At 39.5% G+C, this 14,764-nt stretch overlaps 1 protein-coding gene across 1 annotated transcript; it reads right to left on the bottom strand.

Moving 5' to 3' along the window:
* Positions 1 to 921: 921 nt before the first annotated feature.
* Positions 922 to 14,213, bottom strand: dgcr8 (DGCR8 microprocessor complex subunit). Its single transcript, XM_074637305.1, has 14 exons — positions 14,058 to 14,213; positions 12,132 to 13,097; positions 10,085 to 10,247; positions 9,054 to 9,196; positions 8,004 to 8,346; positions 7,683 to 7,880; positions 6,151 to 6,252; positions 5,737 to 5,835; positions 5,059 to 5,141; positions 4,550 to 4,650; positions 4,154 to 4,260; positions 3,874 to 4,001; positions 3,616 to 3,729; positions 922 to 2,846 (listed from the first exon to the last, which is right to left on the bottom strand). Exons 2-14 carry the CDS (start codon positions 12,816 to 12,818, stop codon positions 2,763 to 2,765), a joined length of 2,352 nt encoding a protein of 783 aa, XP_074493406.1. The 5' UTR covers positions 12,819 to 13,097; positions 14,058 to 14,213; the 3' UTR covers positions 922 to 2,762.
* Positions 14,214 to 14,764: the final 551 nt, after the last annotated feature.

Raw genomic sequence — 14,764 nt, 5'->3', positions numbered from 1 at the left:
AGATTATTAAGTCCAAATACCGTTCCACCTTGACTGATGATCATTTGGAAGTGTGCTTGAGGCTGGCTATCAGCAGCTACTGTCCGGACTATGCATCCCTGGCTGATTCCATTCAGTGCAAGTCATCAGAATAAGGTAATGACAAAAAATGTACAGAGTTATATTGTACAATATGGGTTCATGCAGTTATGCAAGGTACACCAACATATATTGTACATATAAAGAATACTCAATATATTTATAAATAAATATATGTTTTGCATTTTTATAGTAGGTAGATCATTTTGACTTGGTCATTTTATAAGTAGCTCGCATGCTGAAAAAGTGTGTGCACCCCTGGCTTAACCTATCAAATTGCCATCTGAGTTTGTTAAAGGTACAATTGATAACATTCAGCCACTAGATGTTGCACTCTCCCTCCCCTGTTCCATTGCATTCACTTCAAAACAAGTAGTTGCCAGGTACTTACTGTCAATCTCAGCCATTTATGTTTTTTTCCACACTAACTGGCAACTTGATGGCTGACACATGATACCAATGTCATTACACTATTGGCTCATATGACAGATATATGACATATTCACTTTGTCATATCTTTGTACAGTGAATATCTCATGTATATGACAGATATTCACTTTACAAAGATTTGACACAAAGATGTCACAAGCCTTGTTAGAAGGAACCAAACGTTAGATATCTTCTACAGAGATAAACAAAACATTCATTTTGGATCCGTCAAAATTAAAAAATATTTTTATTTCAGGAAAAGCCATACTTCGGCACCTTTCTAAAAGTTCTGTTGATGTATTATTTTTTTAAAGAGTTTGTCTATATAAAGATGTTATCAATAACACCTTTAACTTCCCTTAGTTTGAGTGTTTAATCATTCTGTGACTGAATAAAGCAAATCCCTTCTAGTCATTAGTCAAGACATTTTTATTTTGCATAACAAATATCACTGAAGTCATGGAGCTCAGGTTGCAATACATACTTCATTTTCTAGGCAGCAACATCTCAAACAACTCATCGGTACAACTCAATAGCAACACATGTAAAAGCAGTATTTGTTTCTTCTCACACGGACGCACACTTGGCAAGACGAACGCAGAGGAGAAAGCACATTCTTAAAGCGATCTACAATATCACAACAGCCTGGTGTTTAAACTGGGATGTGTCCTTGAAATATTCTGTAGAAAAAAAAACACACGGGCCAAATACTTGACAAAGAATGCACAGCAGTTTCTATTTTGTTCCAGCAAGTAATGAGTCTGAATTTTCCTGTTAAAGATGCTTGTACAGTCTTGCAGCGACATTAAGTATTCTATAAAATGCATAAGACTATGTAAGCTTTGGTATACACACTTTCATCAGCTTGTGTTGGACTAAATGACTTGATCGCATTTTGTTCATGTCAGCGTGCCAACTAAATTTTGAAAGGCTGCCTTTTGTAAAAAATGTATTCTACTTGTGGTCGGAAAATATGTCACAATGATGGCAAACACACACAAACAAAATACACAATCCATTAAGACGAGTCTTTAAAAATCTACACATGCTGGAGGCATTTTTTCCCAAAAGTATCGGATGTTTTACAAGCGGTCTTCATTATACTAATTGGCTAAACAATAAATGCTTCATCAAGTAAAGGGGGCTTGGTCTTTCCACTTCCTGTTGAAGGGTGTTTTTAGGTCCAATGTACTGTATTATACTCTGAGCCCTTCATGAAATGGATTAACTAAGGCAACATGTAGCCAACATGGTCTCTTGAGGGCACCATAACTGAAATGCTACTGAAATGTACCAAATGGTTAGTTTGTGTGGATGGCATAAGTACTTTAATAAAAAGCTAGCAAGAACTAAGAGCATTGAAAGAAATGATCATTTGCCCTAAACATATTACAGTACCGTGTGCTTGGGTTTACTGCTGTGTTGGCATGGGGAGGAGGACGACACTTTCTTGTATTGCCAAAGCAAAAGAGAGAGAAAAAAAAAAAAGGCAAATAAAATGCGAGTCACCCCAAAAGCAGTTATTCCTGTACCAACATCATCAGTCAACAAAAATAGCTGACAGGACACAAGTGCATATCAATAGTTCTGAATATTCATCACTTCACAACGCATGTTTTTATCGTGCAAACCAAGACAGCAACTGTCCATTCTGAGGAAAAACAAAATGGCATATTTTGTACTCGTCACCCAAAATATCCATAACACCGACCATTAAAAATACCCAATAAACAAGTAACTTTGTATCCCAATTAAATGAACGGTATAAATACACACGTATTAGTAGTCCCTTTCAAATACTTTAAGCACAAAACAAAACTAATAGGTGCTCTTAACATTGCGACGACACTTCAAAACAAAACCAAGGTGTGTAGTGGTTTTTGCGGTCAAAAGAAGCATGCATTTTTTTAAAATTTTGATGTGGTTCATGTGTTATCAAGTCATGATAACTTCTCTGCAGCCTGGGTGATTTTTTTAAATTTTTTTTCTAGTGCCATAGCGAGGCTGCATCTAGAGAGGTAGACGGTATTTGCTCTACTGTCTGTTAGTGCATTTAGACCTACCCTTACATCTACCAGCGGAACCAATAAAACATGGGCGAAGGAAGCAAGCGGTTCTACCGGCCTGGTCAATGTGTAACTATATTGCCATTAGAGCTCAGTGATGCATAATTAAGTGATGGATGGTGGGGGGGTGTGTGAGATGTCTGACAGTGACTGGGTTTCAGTGCCGTGGTTCATCAGTGATTTCGAGACTTAGACGTCAACAGTGCAGAGGGGTTCGCTCCCCGGCTGGGCAGACTCCATTATGGTCATCTTGGGCTTCTTCCTGGTTTCCTCCTGGTGCAGAAAGACAATAAAAGAACCATAATATGAGGGGTACGTTCTGAAAATGGTTAAAAATAAGAAAGCTCAATCCATCCTCAGTTCTAAAATATACAAATGGCAATGTAATTTGTCCACCAGAGACTGACAGCTGTGCTCGTAAAGACGTGTGTAAAAATGTGCCTGTCTTCTAAAAGCCTCAAGCATCGAGTGTAGCTGCAATAGAGAAGACTAATTGACACCCTGCAGATTTACTGCTTGCCCAAATGAAATGCTGGGCTTTATTTGGATCAAAACTACCACCTCGTCTTTCCTTCAATGAATTCACTGGTGACAACATGTCTGATGTACAACAACTAAACTCTTTTGGTTCTTTTCAAGGGAAGAAAGGATGAACAAATGTAAAAATATACAGCCTTAGACTTAATACAAGGAGACCTACACTGAAAGAAAATAAAGGCTCATACAGTAGGCTTTTTTTTTTTTACAGAAGGTGTTTTGTCACTGTAGGAAAAGCACAGGTGTACATCATAAAATGAATGATGGCTGAACTGCTTCAGTTTCAGGGTCCTGGTATTGTGCATGCTGGCTCACGGCTTACTGGGACAATTAGATCCATAATGTCAATGTTATTAGTAACATCTGCGTTTTTATAAGTCAATATGGCTGCTTTGATTTCTGCTTTGGCCTATCGCTTTACTTTTATTCATGTTTGAAACTAATTACAAATGAAAACCTAAATACAGACTTATAAATCAGCTAAAGAAAAGGGAACAATTCTCACCCTCTGCGTAGCTAGTTTCCTCATTTCCTCTTGCAGTTTGTTCAAGATATGAAGGTTTGGCTTGTTCTTTTTGGCATACTGCTGGAGCTCGATCACACTCTTATCATTGCTCTCCTGCAAAAGATTAATTAAATACTTAAAATCAAATATGAAATAGTTACTGTAAATAAAGCTCAACACAGAATAGAAATATTAAGAAGACCAAAAGTTTCCCATGACCACAGAAGCTTTACATTAAGTGTTTAATAGAGTACTTGCCTTCTTGACCATCTTATTGCTCTCTCTGCCGTACATGCGCAGCAGTGAGCCCCAGTTCTTGACGTGGGGATGAAGCATCTGAAGGATCTTCTGAGACGCTAGTTGTTTGCCTACCCTCTTGTTCTTGCCTGGTGACACATGTACAAAACAGAGTCAGTGAAAGCTGCGTGCATGTTCGCTCCATAAGGTGAAACTAAACCGACACGGTAATTAAAATCAACACCCAACTTGACTGGTTCAGTCGAACCATGTGGGTAGATGAGGATTAGGATATACTTACACCAGCCACGTACAGTGTGCTTCCCGCATGTCATCACGTATTCACTCTTCTGGTTTTTCCCAGGGATCACCTCAAACTTAATACTGGTGTCTCCCATTCCATGATTTCTACAGGGAAGACGTGAAAAAGTGCATTTTAAATATATCCGCAACCCGGCAAAGCAATCATTTCTCAACAGCAGAGTACATCATGATATTAACATTTTTCTGTTATCAATATATATCACAATATGGCAAACAAAAATAAAATTGTGTTCAATGCAATCAACTGTGTTCTGTCGTAATGCACTGCATCCGACTACAATCCTCATTATAGATATAATCTTAAAAAACAATTCCACAACCAAAAATATTTCATTAAAATGTACTTGATTGGTGGCATTACGCATTACCTTACCTTTTAAGGCACTCATGAAGAATCTGATATGGCGAAAGTAGTCCTGCTTTGTTGGTCAGCTCATAGACCCTCGAGTCTTCTATATTGATATGATTAAAATACTGTGGAAAGGGATGAGACAGAACGTTACCACCAGGTGTAGTGGAGGGTATACACACCTCTTTTTCTGGCGGTTTACAGTTCACCCACCTATCAGCCAAAAAGCCCAATGGAAAATATAGGAGAGTACACCCACTTCCTCCTCTGTAACCTACGACCCATCTACTGAGTAGTACTCCCACTACACCACTGTTGTTACCTCCAATTCTAAAGATGGGTTAACTTCCAGGGGAAACATATTCTACCTTTGGCAACAATTATTGTTCATTACTTGCCTTCAATGTTGGCGATACATACTTTAGCTTACTTTGTTCTACTTAAAAACTGAAAAAGATTCCAGGTAAAAAAAAAAAAAAAAAAAAAAATGAATGTCAAAAAATAGTAAAAAAAAGAGAAAAGATAAGAAGTACCTCCAGTTCATCACCCTCAACAGGCTTCTCCTCTGAGGTCTGCTTCACAAAGTCAGGGATGAGGATTTCCAGTGTGGCTCGAGCTGAAGTTCACACCAAATTACCAGTGAGAGCAAAAGTAGTGACGTATTACAACACGGACATTTACCAGTGCAATTATCTACTGCATATAATAAGAACATAAATTCTAATCTTTATCTCGGAGGGTGCCACAAACATGATTGTTGTTATAGGAAATTATGTGGGTGGGAACAACTTGTGAGTATTTTTCTGGTACTTGTCTGGCTACAACGAACTAGGTAACAGTAATCATTTGGTGTGTGTCGGTCAGCTGATTCATTTGGCTGATGAAAACTATAAACTACTACAAACATGTCCCACTCCAGTCAGTGTCATCCACCTCCAATATGATGTATAAAAACAGGTTGATTATTACACACCAGGATCAAGTTGGTTCTTTATGAGAAACCCCTAAACTCATGCAATGATGCTGTACATTTAACAAAATAAAAATATTTACAATTATAGGCATTTCACAATTCCTCCATAAGACCTCGCTGTAATCCCAATGTCTTTACCCACCGACAGTAGTACTCTGAGCTAATACAACGTATATTCAGTTGTGGAATACACCAACCAGCCTCACAATGCTAAGTACTGGAAATAAAAGAAAATTACCAGCTTTATTCTTGGCAAGTTTTTTACTGCTTGCGGTTCCTGTGCCGTAAGTTACTCCATCTATAATGACTGACGCTCCAAAGGGTTCACTTGGGTTCTCTGTGTGGGGACACAAATTCAGGTTGATGTGATATCTTGTAATGCTCAACAACAAACTTTAATTTCAAAAGGAGGTAATATCAATAGTTTTATGTGCACATGACATTTCTGTGACTACAGAGGGGGTAATAGAAATGTGTGTATTGGCTTGTAGATGACAACAGAATGAGCAGAGTAGATTTATACATCACAATATATACCAGAGACACCATGCTAACTCAGTTTTCCTACAAAAGAAACTTGTAAATAATGATTGATTCCTGATAAGGCAAGAGTGGCATAGGACTTTATATACCTCAATTACCTAGAACTTACCACATTCAAAAAAGTTGTAAACAGGTCGAACCTTTAGGACACGTTGCATATATTCATGCAAGATGCAAACTTCAGACTTCCCGTTAGGGTTGATGATAAATTCTGTTAAAATAGAAAAATTGAAATGCGTCAAACAATACACTTAAAAAGGACAGATAGTATAGATACTGTATGTCATACTCACAAATAACACACTCATAGGCTTTTTTCAAGTTTTTTTTTTAAAAGTTACTACATTTGATTTTTATTTCCGAACTTTTTGGTAAAAAATCTAAAGTTGAAAATTAGCAAATTCCTTTCATTTTAACTACACTGCAGTAGAGTGATCCTTGCTTTGGCAAAAATGAATAACAATTATACCAGCCAAGTTCATCACAATGCAAACATCTGTCACCCAAATGAAAATGCAGTATGGCTGCTGTGTTTTTAATAGCTTTTTAAATGACTGTGGAGTTCTGTGGCACAGAGCCATAAGCTGTACATCAGAACGGCAAATAGGGGTACTTCGCAAAAAGTCAAGGCCGCGCCCCCTTTTGGGGGAAAACAAACCGAAGATCCCATAGACTTCAATACAATTTGACGTGTGTTTGGATTGTAATTTTGACAAGTTCGCATGCATTTGTTTTATTATACACATGTCGAATAATTATTTTGCGATCTTGCCTGAACCCGAGCGTTTGTGATACCTTAATAAATGAAGGTTGATCGCCGCCATGTCCCTTCAGTCTTCCCCCGTCCAACACAGTGGCAGGATATTGCTGATCCAGACATCTCTACATATCTGATTGAATCCTATTAGGCTAAGTGTTGTCTGTAAATAATCAGCCTGTTAATAGCCAACTGTTGGATAGGCTGAGATTTAATTGGAGCCAACAGTCCAATGCTTGTATAACGTTAATGTGACTGTATTACTGCAGCAGCCTCCCACGCAAGCTAATGTTAGCTAGTCATGCTAGTCAATGTCACCAGCATCATTTAGCCATTTACCACACTGACGGTGAATATTATCGTATCTCAGCGTGAAAGCCTCGGTTAACCCGCTACACAACAGCTTTTCATCATTTTCTCTCCTGTGACAGCGAGTTTCTTTCCCCCAAAAGGGAGCGCAGCCTCGGTGATGACGCGATGCTGGTCTCGGAGCCATAAAGTCCCTCTATCATATCTTTTTTAGAACGTGGCAGGGGAACAAATCGGAGAATAGCATTTTTGGATTTATTGCTGGTGCAACCACAGCAACTCCCCAGCATAGCGTTATTACTATTACCAGTTTGTTTAAAGTAGAAGTTTGGAGACACGTTTCAACTTCTTCTTGTTACTCTGTTACCGTCTATGAGGGACACAGGATTGTTCTCCTTTAAAAGGGGGCGTTGTCATGCGAGCCTACTCTGGATGACGTATTGCCGGTCAGACGCATATCAGGCTACACAGATCTATCAGGATAAATGTATTGTTTTTATGGTTTCATTGGTTACCGATAATGAAAACTAATCACCTGCCTTCTTCTTAAAAACATGAATCCATATAACCGTTACCTTTCTTAGTGGGTGCATCCTGGACTGACAGTGTGATGAGTTTCTGGTTGGCAGGCAGGATAGGTCTCTCTGACTCTGCCTGCTTCCTCTTCATGTCTCTGTTGAACTGCCTTCGCTCGGCCCAGGTGCGAAACTTCTTTACAGTTACTTGTTCAAAGTCAAAGCATTTTTCCAGGTACAGCCGAAACTCTTCAAGTTCTGTGAGGAAGTTTTACCAAGTTAGATCACTTCATGAAAACAGCTCGATGAGTTCTTACAGCAGCAAAAACACAACAATGACCTTCCAAAAGTCTCTGGACATGTACTGTGAAAAGCTTTTACCTATGGACTCGTCCTTGCACACTTCCACCTTGGCTTTGACTTGTCCTAAGGCTCCTTGGGCAACATTGAAGAAGTGGGTCGGGGCTTTACCCGGCACGTTGTTAATAATGACAACCTCTGCATCTGGAGCACCGTCAGTCATACCGGCGGGACAGACGCCGTCCTGCTCCTCAGCTGTAGCATCTGACTTGCCTGCCATCTCTTCACCATTGGCCTCATCGCTGGGTTTGACAGGAGACTTCACTACATTAGGCGTCACCTCCCCATTCAGCTCCCTTTCCTCATGATCCTTCATTTTCTTGTAATGTAGGCAAGGGATACTGCTGGTAGGAGGGTCGTGTTTCTGTGTCAAGAGAGAAGACCAAGGGTCGCAACAAAATGTTAGTATTGTCAGTTCAGCGCTACGGCTGACTAGCCTGACTTTCGAGAACTAAGCTGGATGGATAAGAATAAAAATGAGAGAAGAGACTGGAGTTCACAATAGGCAATCAGTGGCAGATTGTGTTATTGTGAGGCAGTTGCACAACACTGACCAGCACCACAAACTGGTTTAACTGGAGGCAGGAGCAAAATGTGTAACTAAAGCCCCTTTCCCACTGGACTAAAAAACCCGCTAACATCTGGCTTTTGTCCTCAGTGGGAAAGGTTTCAATTGGCATTCATTCCGGGACAAATTAATCTGCTGTAGTCACTGGTATTTATCGGCTCCAGCTCCAATCGGCAGTGATGGAAGCATGACATCCGGGAGGACAAGCTTATTTTTGCCCCTTTTCCGGTGCGATGCTATGTGACCTATCAGTATGTGAAAAAAAAGAAAGGCCAGCGCAACGGCACGTACTCACAATTGGAAATGAGTCAATCACCTATTTTTTGCAGGTTTTCCTGTGTTTCAAAAACCTGCATATATGCGCTCATTGGTATATCAATGCAAGTGAATTAGACATGTGTGCAACCAACTAAAAAGAAGATCAAAAAACACTGCAAAAAACGTTATACTGTTCACATCAGTATGACAAGTGAATTAGACATGACACTTGTGTTGCATCTTACCCTAATACTGCCAGTCCCAAGGAAGTAGGGTCTGGACCAGGTAACCACCCTGGTTTCTCTGTGCAGGTAGACTGGAATGCCTGAGTTATGGAATGTCATGATCCATCCATCAGGTAGCGGCTCAGTGGGTGGACGCCCACGACCTGGTATAGGGGGGAATATAAATATAAATGCAGGCACCAATTGCTACACCATTACTTTATATGGGGAACTTTTATTTATTTTATATATATATATATATATATATATATATATATATATATAAATATTATTTTAAGACTTTCATGTGTTACCATAAAACTTCTAATTGTGACAATCTGTCGAGAGATATTCAGGCTCATTGGACTACAGTTCAACGCTAGTTTTGTTCTTCTTCCAGCTAGATAGATTAAACATGATTTGATCGCTGATCTGCAGAGTTTAGAATAATGAGCTTGTTTGAATATAGCAATGAAAGAAAATGCAATTTGGATACTCATTTTTAAAACAAGATGGATTTTTGTTTGTTGAATTTGTAATATTTATGTCAACTGGTCATAATTTTCAGACAGGTTACTCGTTTGACATTAGGATTTCAAACCTGATTAGTTTAGTGAGTCCTTGCATGTAGTGTTTTACATCTCACCACCTGACCAACACCACTGTGCATATGTCAAAAGGTGCCCATCAGCGTGTGCTGTTCGATTGTGAGACTATTTCAGAGCACTACAACACAGAAAGGAGGGTTACTTGGTTGTCCATTAGGCGAGCAGTTCTTACCACTTCTGCTAACCAATTTTCCGTGTAAACCCTGTATTGTAATCATTATCAGCAATGCATACTGTTGTGTAACATAATAGTAAAAACTATAAACATGATACTATCCTATATTTTGTATCAATTCACTTCAGAATACACGTGTAAAAGATGTAACATGTAGGTAGAATATACTGTCTGGAATATCATATTGCATTGTGCCCCATAGTACTGAAACCACATTCCGCATTTCCTTAATAGTACCCAGCCTTGAAACAGACAGATCCACCACTCACTCTTCAGGACAGTCTTAATTTTGGTCATCATGGGCTGAACGCCTCCTTCACCATCTGAATGATGATCACTCTCCCCGTCGAATTTGTCCTCGGCGGGACGCATCTTTTTTGGGACTGGCATGCCCTCCTCCAGCAGAGCATCCACATCATTGTCAAATTCCTCCTGGAAGAGTCAGTGGTTAAGAAGGAGAAGGATGGGTCACATGTTTAAGGGAGTTTAGTCAGTCTGATGTGATACCATAAAGTGAACAATTGGTGAGGAAAGTAACAAAACCACCCGGCAGTCTACCCCAATATAGGAACAATCATCATTACCACTTTGGGGCATAAAAGTAAAAATACTTCCGAATTTAGAAACAGACAATATTGAACCTATATTTCATCAACTCCTCCTACAAGTTAAATGACAACATTGTTAGCAGCTTTGATCCCTTCTTTTCATTACCATTGATTGCTTTTGCATCAAAAAGGAAACCCAGCATTTAATGGGAGATATTAAAAATGACACTAACCTCTTCCAGCAACTCACTTCTCATTTTCAGTAATTAATGCAAAGAAATAAACAAAAACAGACAAACATTTATCTGAATGTAAATGTCTGCTGCTGAATTTGGTCCTGGCTTAACTACTCACCTATTGGTGCAGAAAAGGTCTAAAGTGATGCAATATTAAATCAAGAAATCATTACAACAGTAATTTTTCTCAGTTCTAGCTATATGTAAATTTATATTTCATGATCCCAAATTTCCTCTTCCAATTCATAGATGCCCTGCTAGCCAATAGCATATAACTATAAAACGTCCAACCTAACCTGTCTTTACCGCAAAATTGCGATGGTAAAGGAGAAACTGCAAACTATCCTATTACTAGTATCAAATGTTGTTTTGTACTTGAAAGGATAGTTCGGGTGTTTTTAAGTGGGGTTGTATGAGGTATAGTAGGTGTATTACCTACAGTAGATGACGGTCGGAGTATCCTCAGCTTGGAGAAACAGATAGGAGTACCGACACCGGAGCAAAGCAATACAGTGCTGTGGACGGTTACGGCAGAAAAACATATTTTAGCCACCTAAATGTGTACTATATTTAGAATATTTTAACCGCTTTATCTTGCCGTTAGACAGCCCTTTCCTTCTCCTTTCAGACGGGGAACTAAACTGAAACTTATCTATGCTCCCTCCAAAGCCAGCAGGCTCAGATGACAAAAACAGTATAGATATGTTTCAGTTCGCTGTCGGAAAATATTCTAAATTCAGCGTATAATTTTTTTTTAGGTGAGCCTTTCTTTTAGGTTGCTAAAATACGTTTTGCTGCCGTCCCCGTCCACAGCACTGTATTGCTTTGCTCTGGTGCTCCTGTCTGTGTCTCGATGCCGGGGGCACGCCGACCACCCTCGACTGTAAGTAATACACCTACTATGGATAAGTGTCTCATACAACCTCACGTCAAAACACCCGAACTATCCCTTTAACATTTGGAACTATATGGCGATTGTACTTTGGTAGAAAATATATCTCAATGCAAATACTGAGCATCACATTGAGAGCCTTCTTTTATCTACAGTTACCAGGACATTGAATTTGGGTAGAGGACTAAAAGGTATAAATAACACAATAGGAGGCCACAATCTCACCAAATAAAACTAAAAGTATCTGCATGGCTACAGGTGTTTTTGTATGGCTTTGTTATTACAGCAGCAGTAATGTTCTCCTCAGTCTAAAACATGAGGTAAACTGCAAAATAACACTGTTCATGTTACATGGTATTCTACAGAGAATTAGCATTTGCATATACAGTATATGACTGGCCCCCTCTGTGTGTTGCAGGATGATGCTGCATTGCACCCCTGCTGTGCCACCGCAGTGGTCTCATTGAAATGACAGCTAAGGCTGTGTTTAATGACAGTGTTAACAATGCCCTCTCCTGTATGGACTGTACTGTATGAGCTGTATTATAGGCCTACATTATTTCTGTTGTGACAGTGAAGGGCAAAATGGTTGAGTACCGGATAGTGACAAGGGTTGTTGCAGACATAAAATCATACATACCTCATAGGAGAAATTCACCGCCTCCTCATCTGCTTGCTCCTGCTGAACTATGCCCTCAGCCTTAAAGCCACCATGCTCCGCATCGTCATTGTCCAGGAAGTTCTCGTAGAAGTCATCCAACTCATCCAGGACAGCGAACTCTACCTTGTTTTCTAGGTCTACCTCAGCCTCCTCGGATCTTCCGCCTGCTATGTTCCCTGCTCCAGAGCTACCCTCAGCTGCCTCCTGCTCACTAGTCGAGTCATGCATCTCACCATTAACGCTGTCTAAGCCGTCATCACTTCCTCCCTCCTGCCCTTCGCCTGTGTACAAAACCTTCCTGTCTTTGCTATTGCTGCTTTCAGTGAAGCTTACACGGATCTTAACATCTCTGAGCAGCTTGAGGTCTGGTAGAAACCCGGTGACCGGGGGAGCGTGGCGGGCTGTTCTGGGGCACACTGGGATGGGATTGGCCTCATCTGTGAGGTGGCTATAAAAAGTTATTGAGCCCTTGCCGACGGGCTGCTGTGGCGTGGCTTCCCCGTCCCCTGTGGTGTCTGTGTATCCATCACCACCAGAGCTAACGTCCATTACCTCTGCGTCACTGGACGTTTGCAGGGGAGGTGGTGGAGGTGCTCTGCCCTCATCTTGGCCAAAATCAGCAGGTGGCTCCAAGGGGAGAGGGGGTAGCACATCATCTATCTCCATTTCCTCTGTATAACGAGCTACAACTTATACAGACTGATAATTTAGTCTAAAAAAACCTGACCTGTTGAGACTCTCTTCTTATCTAAACCCAGAAAGCATGCAGAAGCACATCCCTGTATAGACCACGTACCAGAGGTGAAAATGCTAAGCTGACTACATTGTTCTTTTCATTAATGTAGACAGCTTTCAGAATCACTGTCTCAATTATTGGAAATCACAATGCATTCAGCTTAATATGGATCTAGGCACTGATCATCCTCCACTGGTGTCTTCTGGAAGCTAGAAGAAAAAGGAGCAGAGAGAGTAACGTTAGTTAGTGCAACATCATGATAGTAGCCTAATATTTTTAATTTCAAAATGTATTTCGAACATGTAGAATACAAAAAAAATATATAAAATAAAGAAAAAGAATGATCATACCAACAAGTGGACAGTCAGAAACAAGTAGTAGAAAAGCGTAATAAAAATAAATTGTCAACACTTGATGCCTTGATTTACATATTCGAAAAGGAGTGAGAAGAAGTATAAACTTATTTAATCCCACCCCTTCTCCATAAGTCAATTATTAACCAGCTTCCTTATTTGAATATAGCCATACATATATTCTAATTAAATTTTCCTAAATTTGTCTAACTATAATTAGTATTTTTTATAATTATTCTAACTATAATTATTACCTTTAATCTGTGTCATACAGAAATATAAATTAATTACTGATATAATTATCCTTATCAAAATATAAATTTGTTATCAATCCAGAATACCATTAATATAACTTAATCACAATACCAATTCATTACTTCCATATTTAACTTAATCATATTGAATATTTGTTATCTTTTCTTATATGGGCAACTTATTATTTGTAATATACAATTTATACTATACAATATGCACATATTGTATATTATATTTAACATGCTAACTTACTACTACTATGTAGCTGCAGAATATAACTCAAGGGTAACATTATGGGTCCCTTTGCTTAGGAACATTATTCATGTTTTATACAAGTTCAAATAACAAGCAACTTAGTCGTAATATAAACGAGGAAGAGCCTCGTTGTAGCGCATCTGCTCAGCTCTACAGTCTACAGTCACAGCTCCGCTCCGCTCCGCGGGCCCGGTACCGTTAACATCCTGCTAACATGCTACCAAGCCTTCATGAGGCTGAGCATATCTCCACGGCTGCACAACTGCTCAGCTAGTCCGACAACAAGCTCACTACAGAAATACTCACCGATAAATGTGACACGTCGGTCTCCTACGGGCGCCTGACTACCTTTCACAATGAGTTTGTTCTGGACGCGCAGCCACACGGTCTCGACTGCAGCCCCGCCATCTTGAAGAAAACCACAGCGGCAATCCAGCTCAAGCCCCGCCTCCCGGTACCGGCGTTTACATGATTGATGGATCAGCGGGCCAATCACAACGTCCCTGTACGACATCTACTCGTATCATTCAACCAATCAACATCTCAGTATTTACCAGTGCCTTATTCAATGGCTCTGGTATTTACGCACAGTTTCTCTGATGATGAGCAGCATGTAAATACCAGAAATATACAAGCAATGTAAAACGGGAACAAATGAATGATCACAGTTGACTATAGATTTTTTGGAACTGTAATTCATTTTGATGGTTTGGGGAAAACTACTCTCAAAATCATATAACCCAGATGTCCAAAGTTAATCATATTAAGATAAGATAAGATAAGATAAGATATTCCTTTATTCGTCCCGCAGTCGGGAAATTTGCAGTGTACAACAGCAAAGGGGAAAGTGCAAAAAACAAGATGCATCAGCTAACACAGTAAAAAAGAGCTAAACAAAGTGTAACAAAATATGAACCATTTGAATAGATAGATAGATAGAAAGATAGATAGATAGAAAGATAGATAGATAGATAGATAGATAGATAGATAGATAGATAGAAAGATAGATAGAT

Source organism: Sebastes fasciatus, chromosome 6, assembly GCF_043250625.1.
Source record: "Sebastes fasciatus isolate fSebFas1 chromosome 6, fSebFas1.pri, whole genome shotgun sequence".
NCBI lineage: Eukaryota > Metazoa > Chordata > Actinopteri > Perciformes > Sebastidae > Sebastes > Sebastes fasciatus.
This window is presented reverse-complemented; position numbering and strand designations above follow the sequence as displayed.

What these genes read in the sequence shown, in the direction of transcription:
- dgcr8 (XM_074637305.1), bottom strand. Translation starts at nt 12,818, where the DNA reads ATGGAGATAGATGATGTGCTACCCCCTCTCCCCTTGGAGCCACCTGCT. An exon ending in GTGCAAGGACGAGTCCATAG is followed by an intron (nt 7,881 to 8,003) that starts GTAAAAGCTTTT and finishes ACTTCCTCACAG; the next exon opens with AACTTGAAGAGTTTCGGCTG. An exon ending in GCACACTGTACGTGGCTGGT is followed by an intron (nt 4,002 to 4,153) that starts GTAAGTATATCC and finishes ATGTGTCACCAG; the next exon opens with GCAAGAACAAGAGGGTAGGC.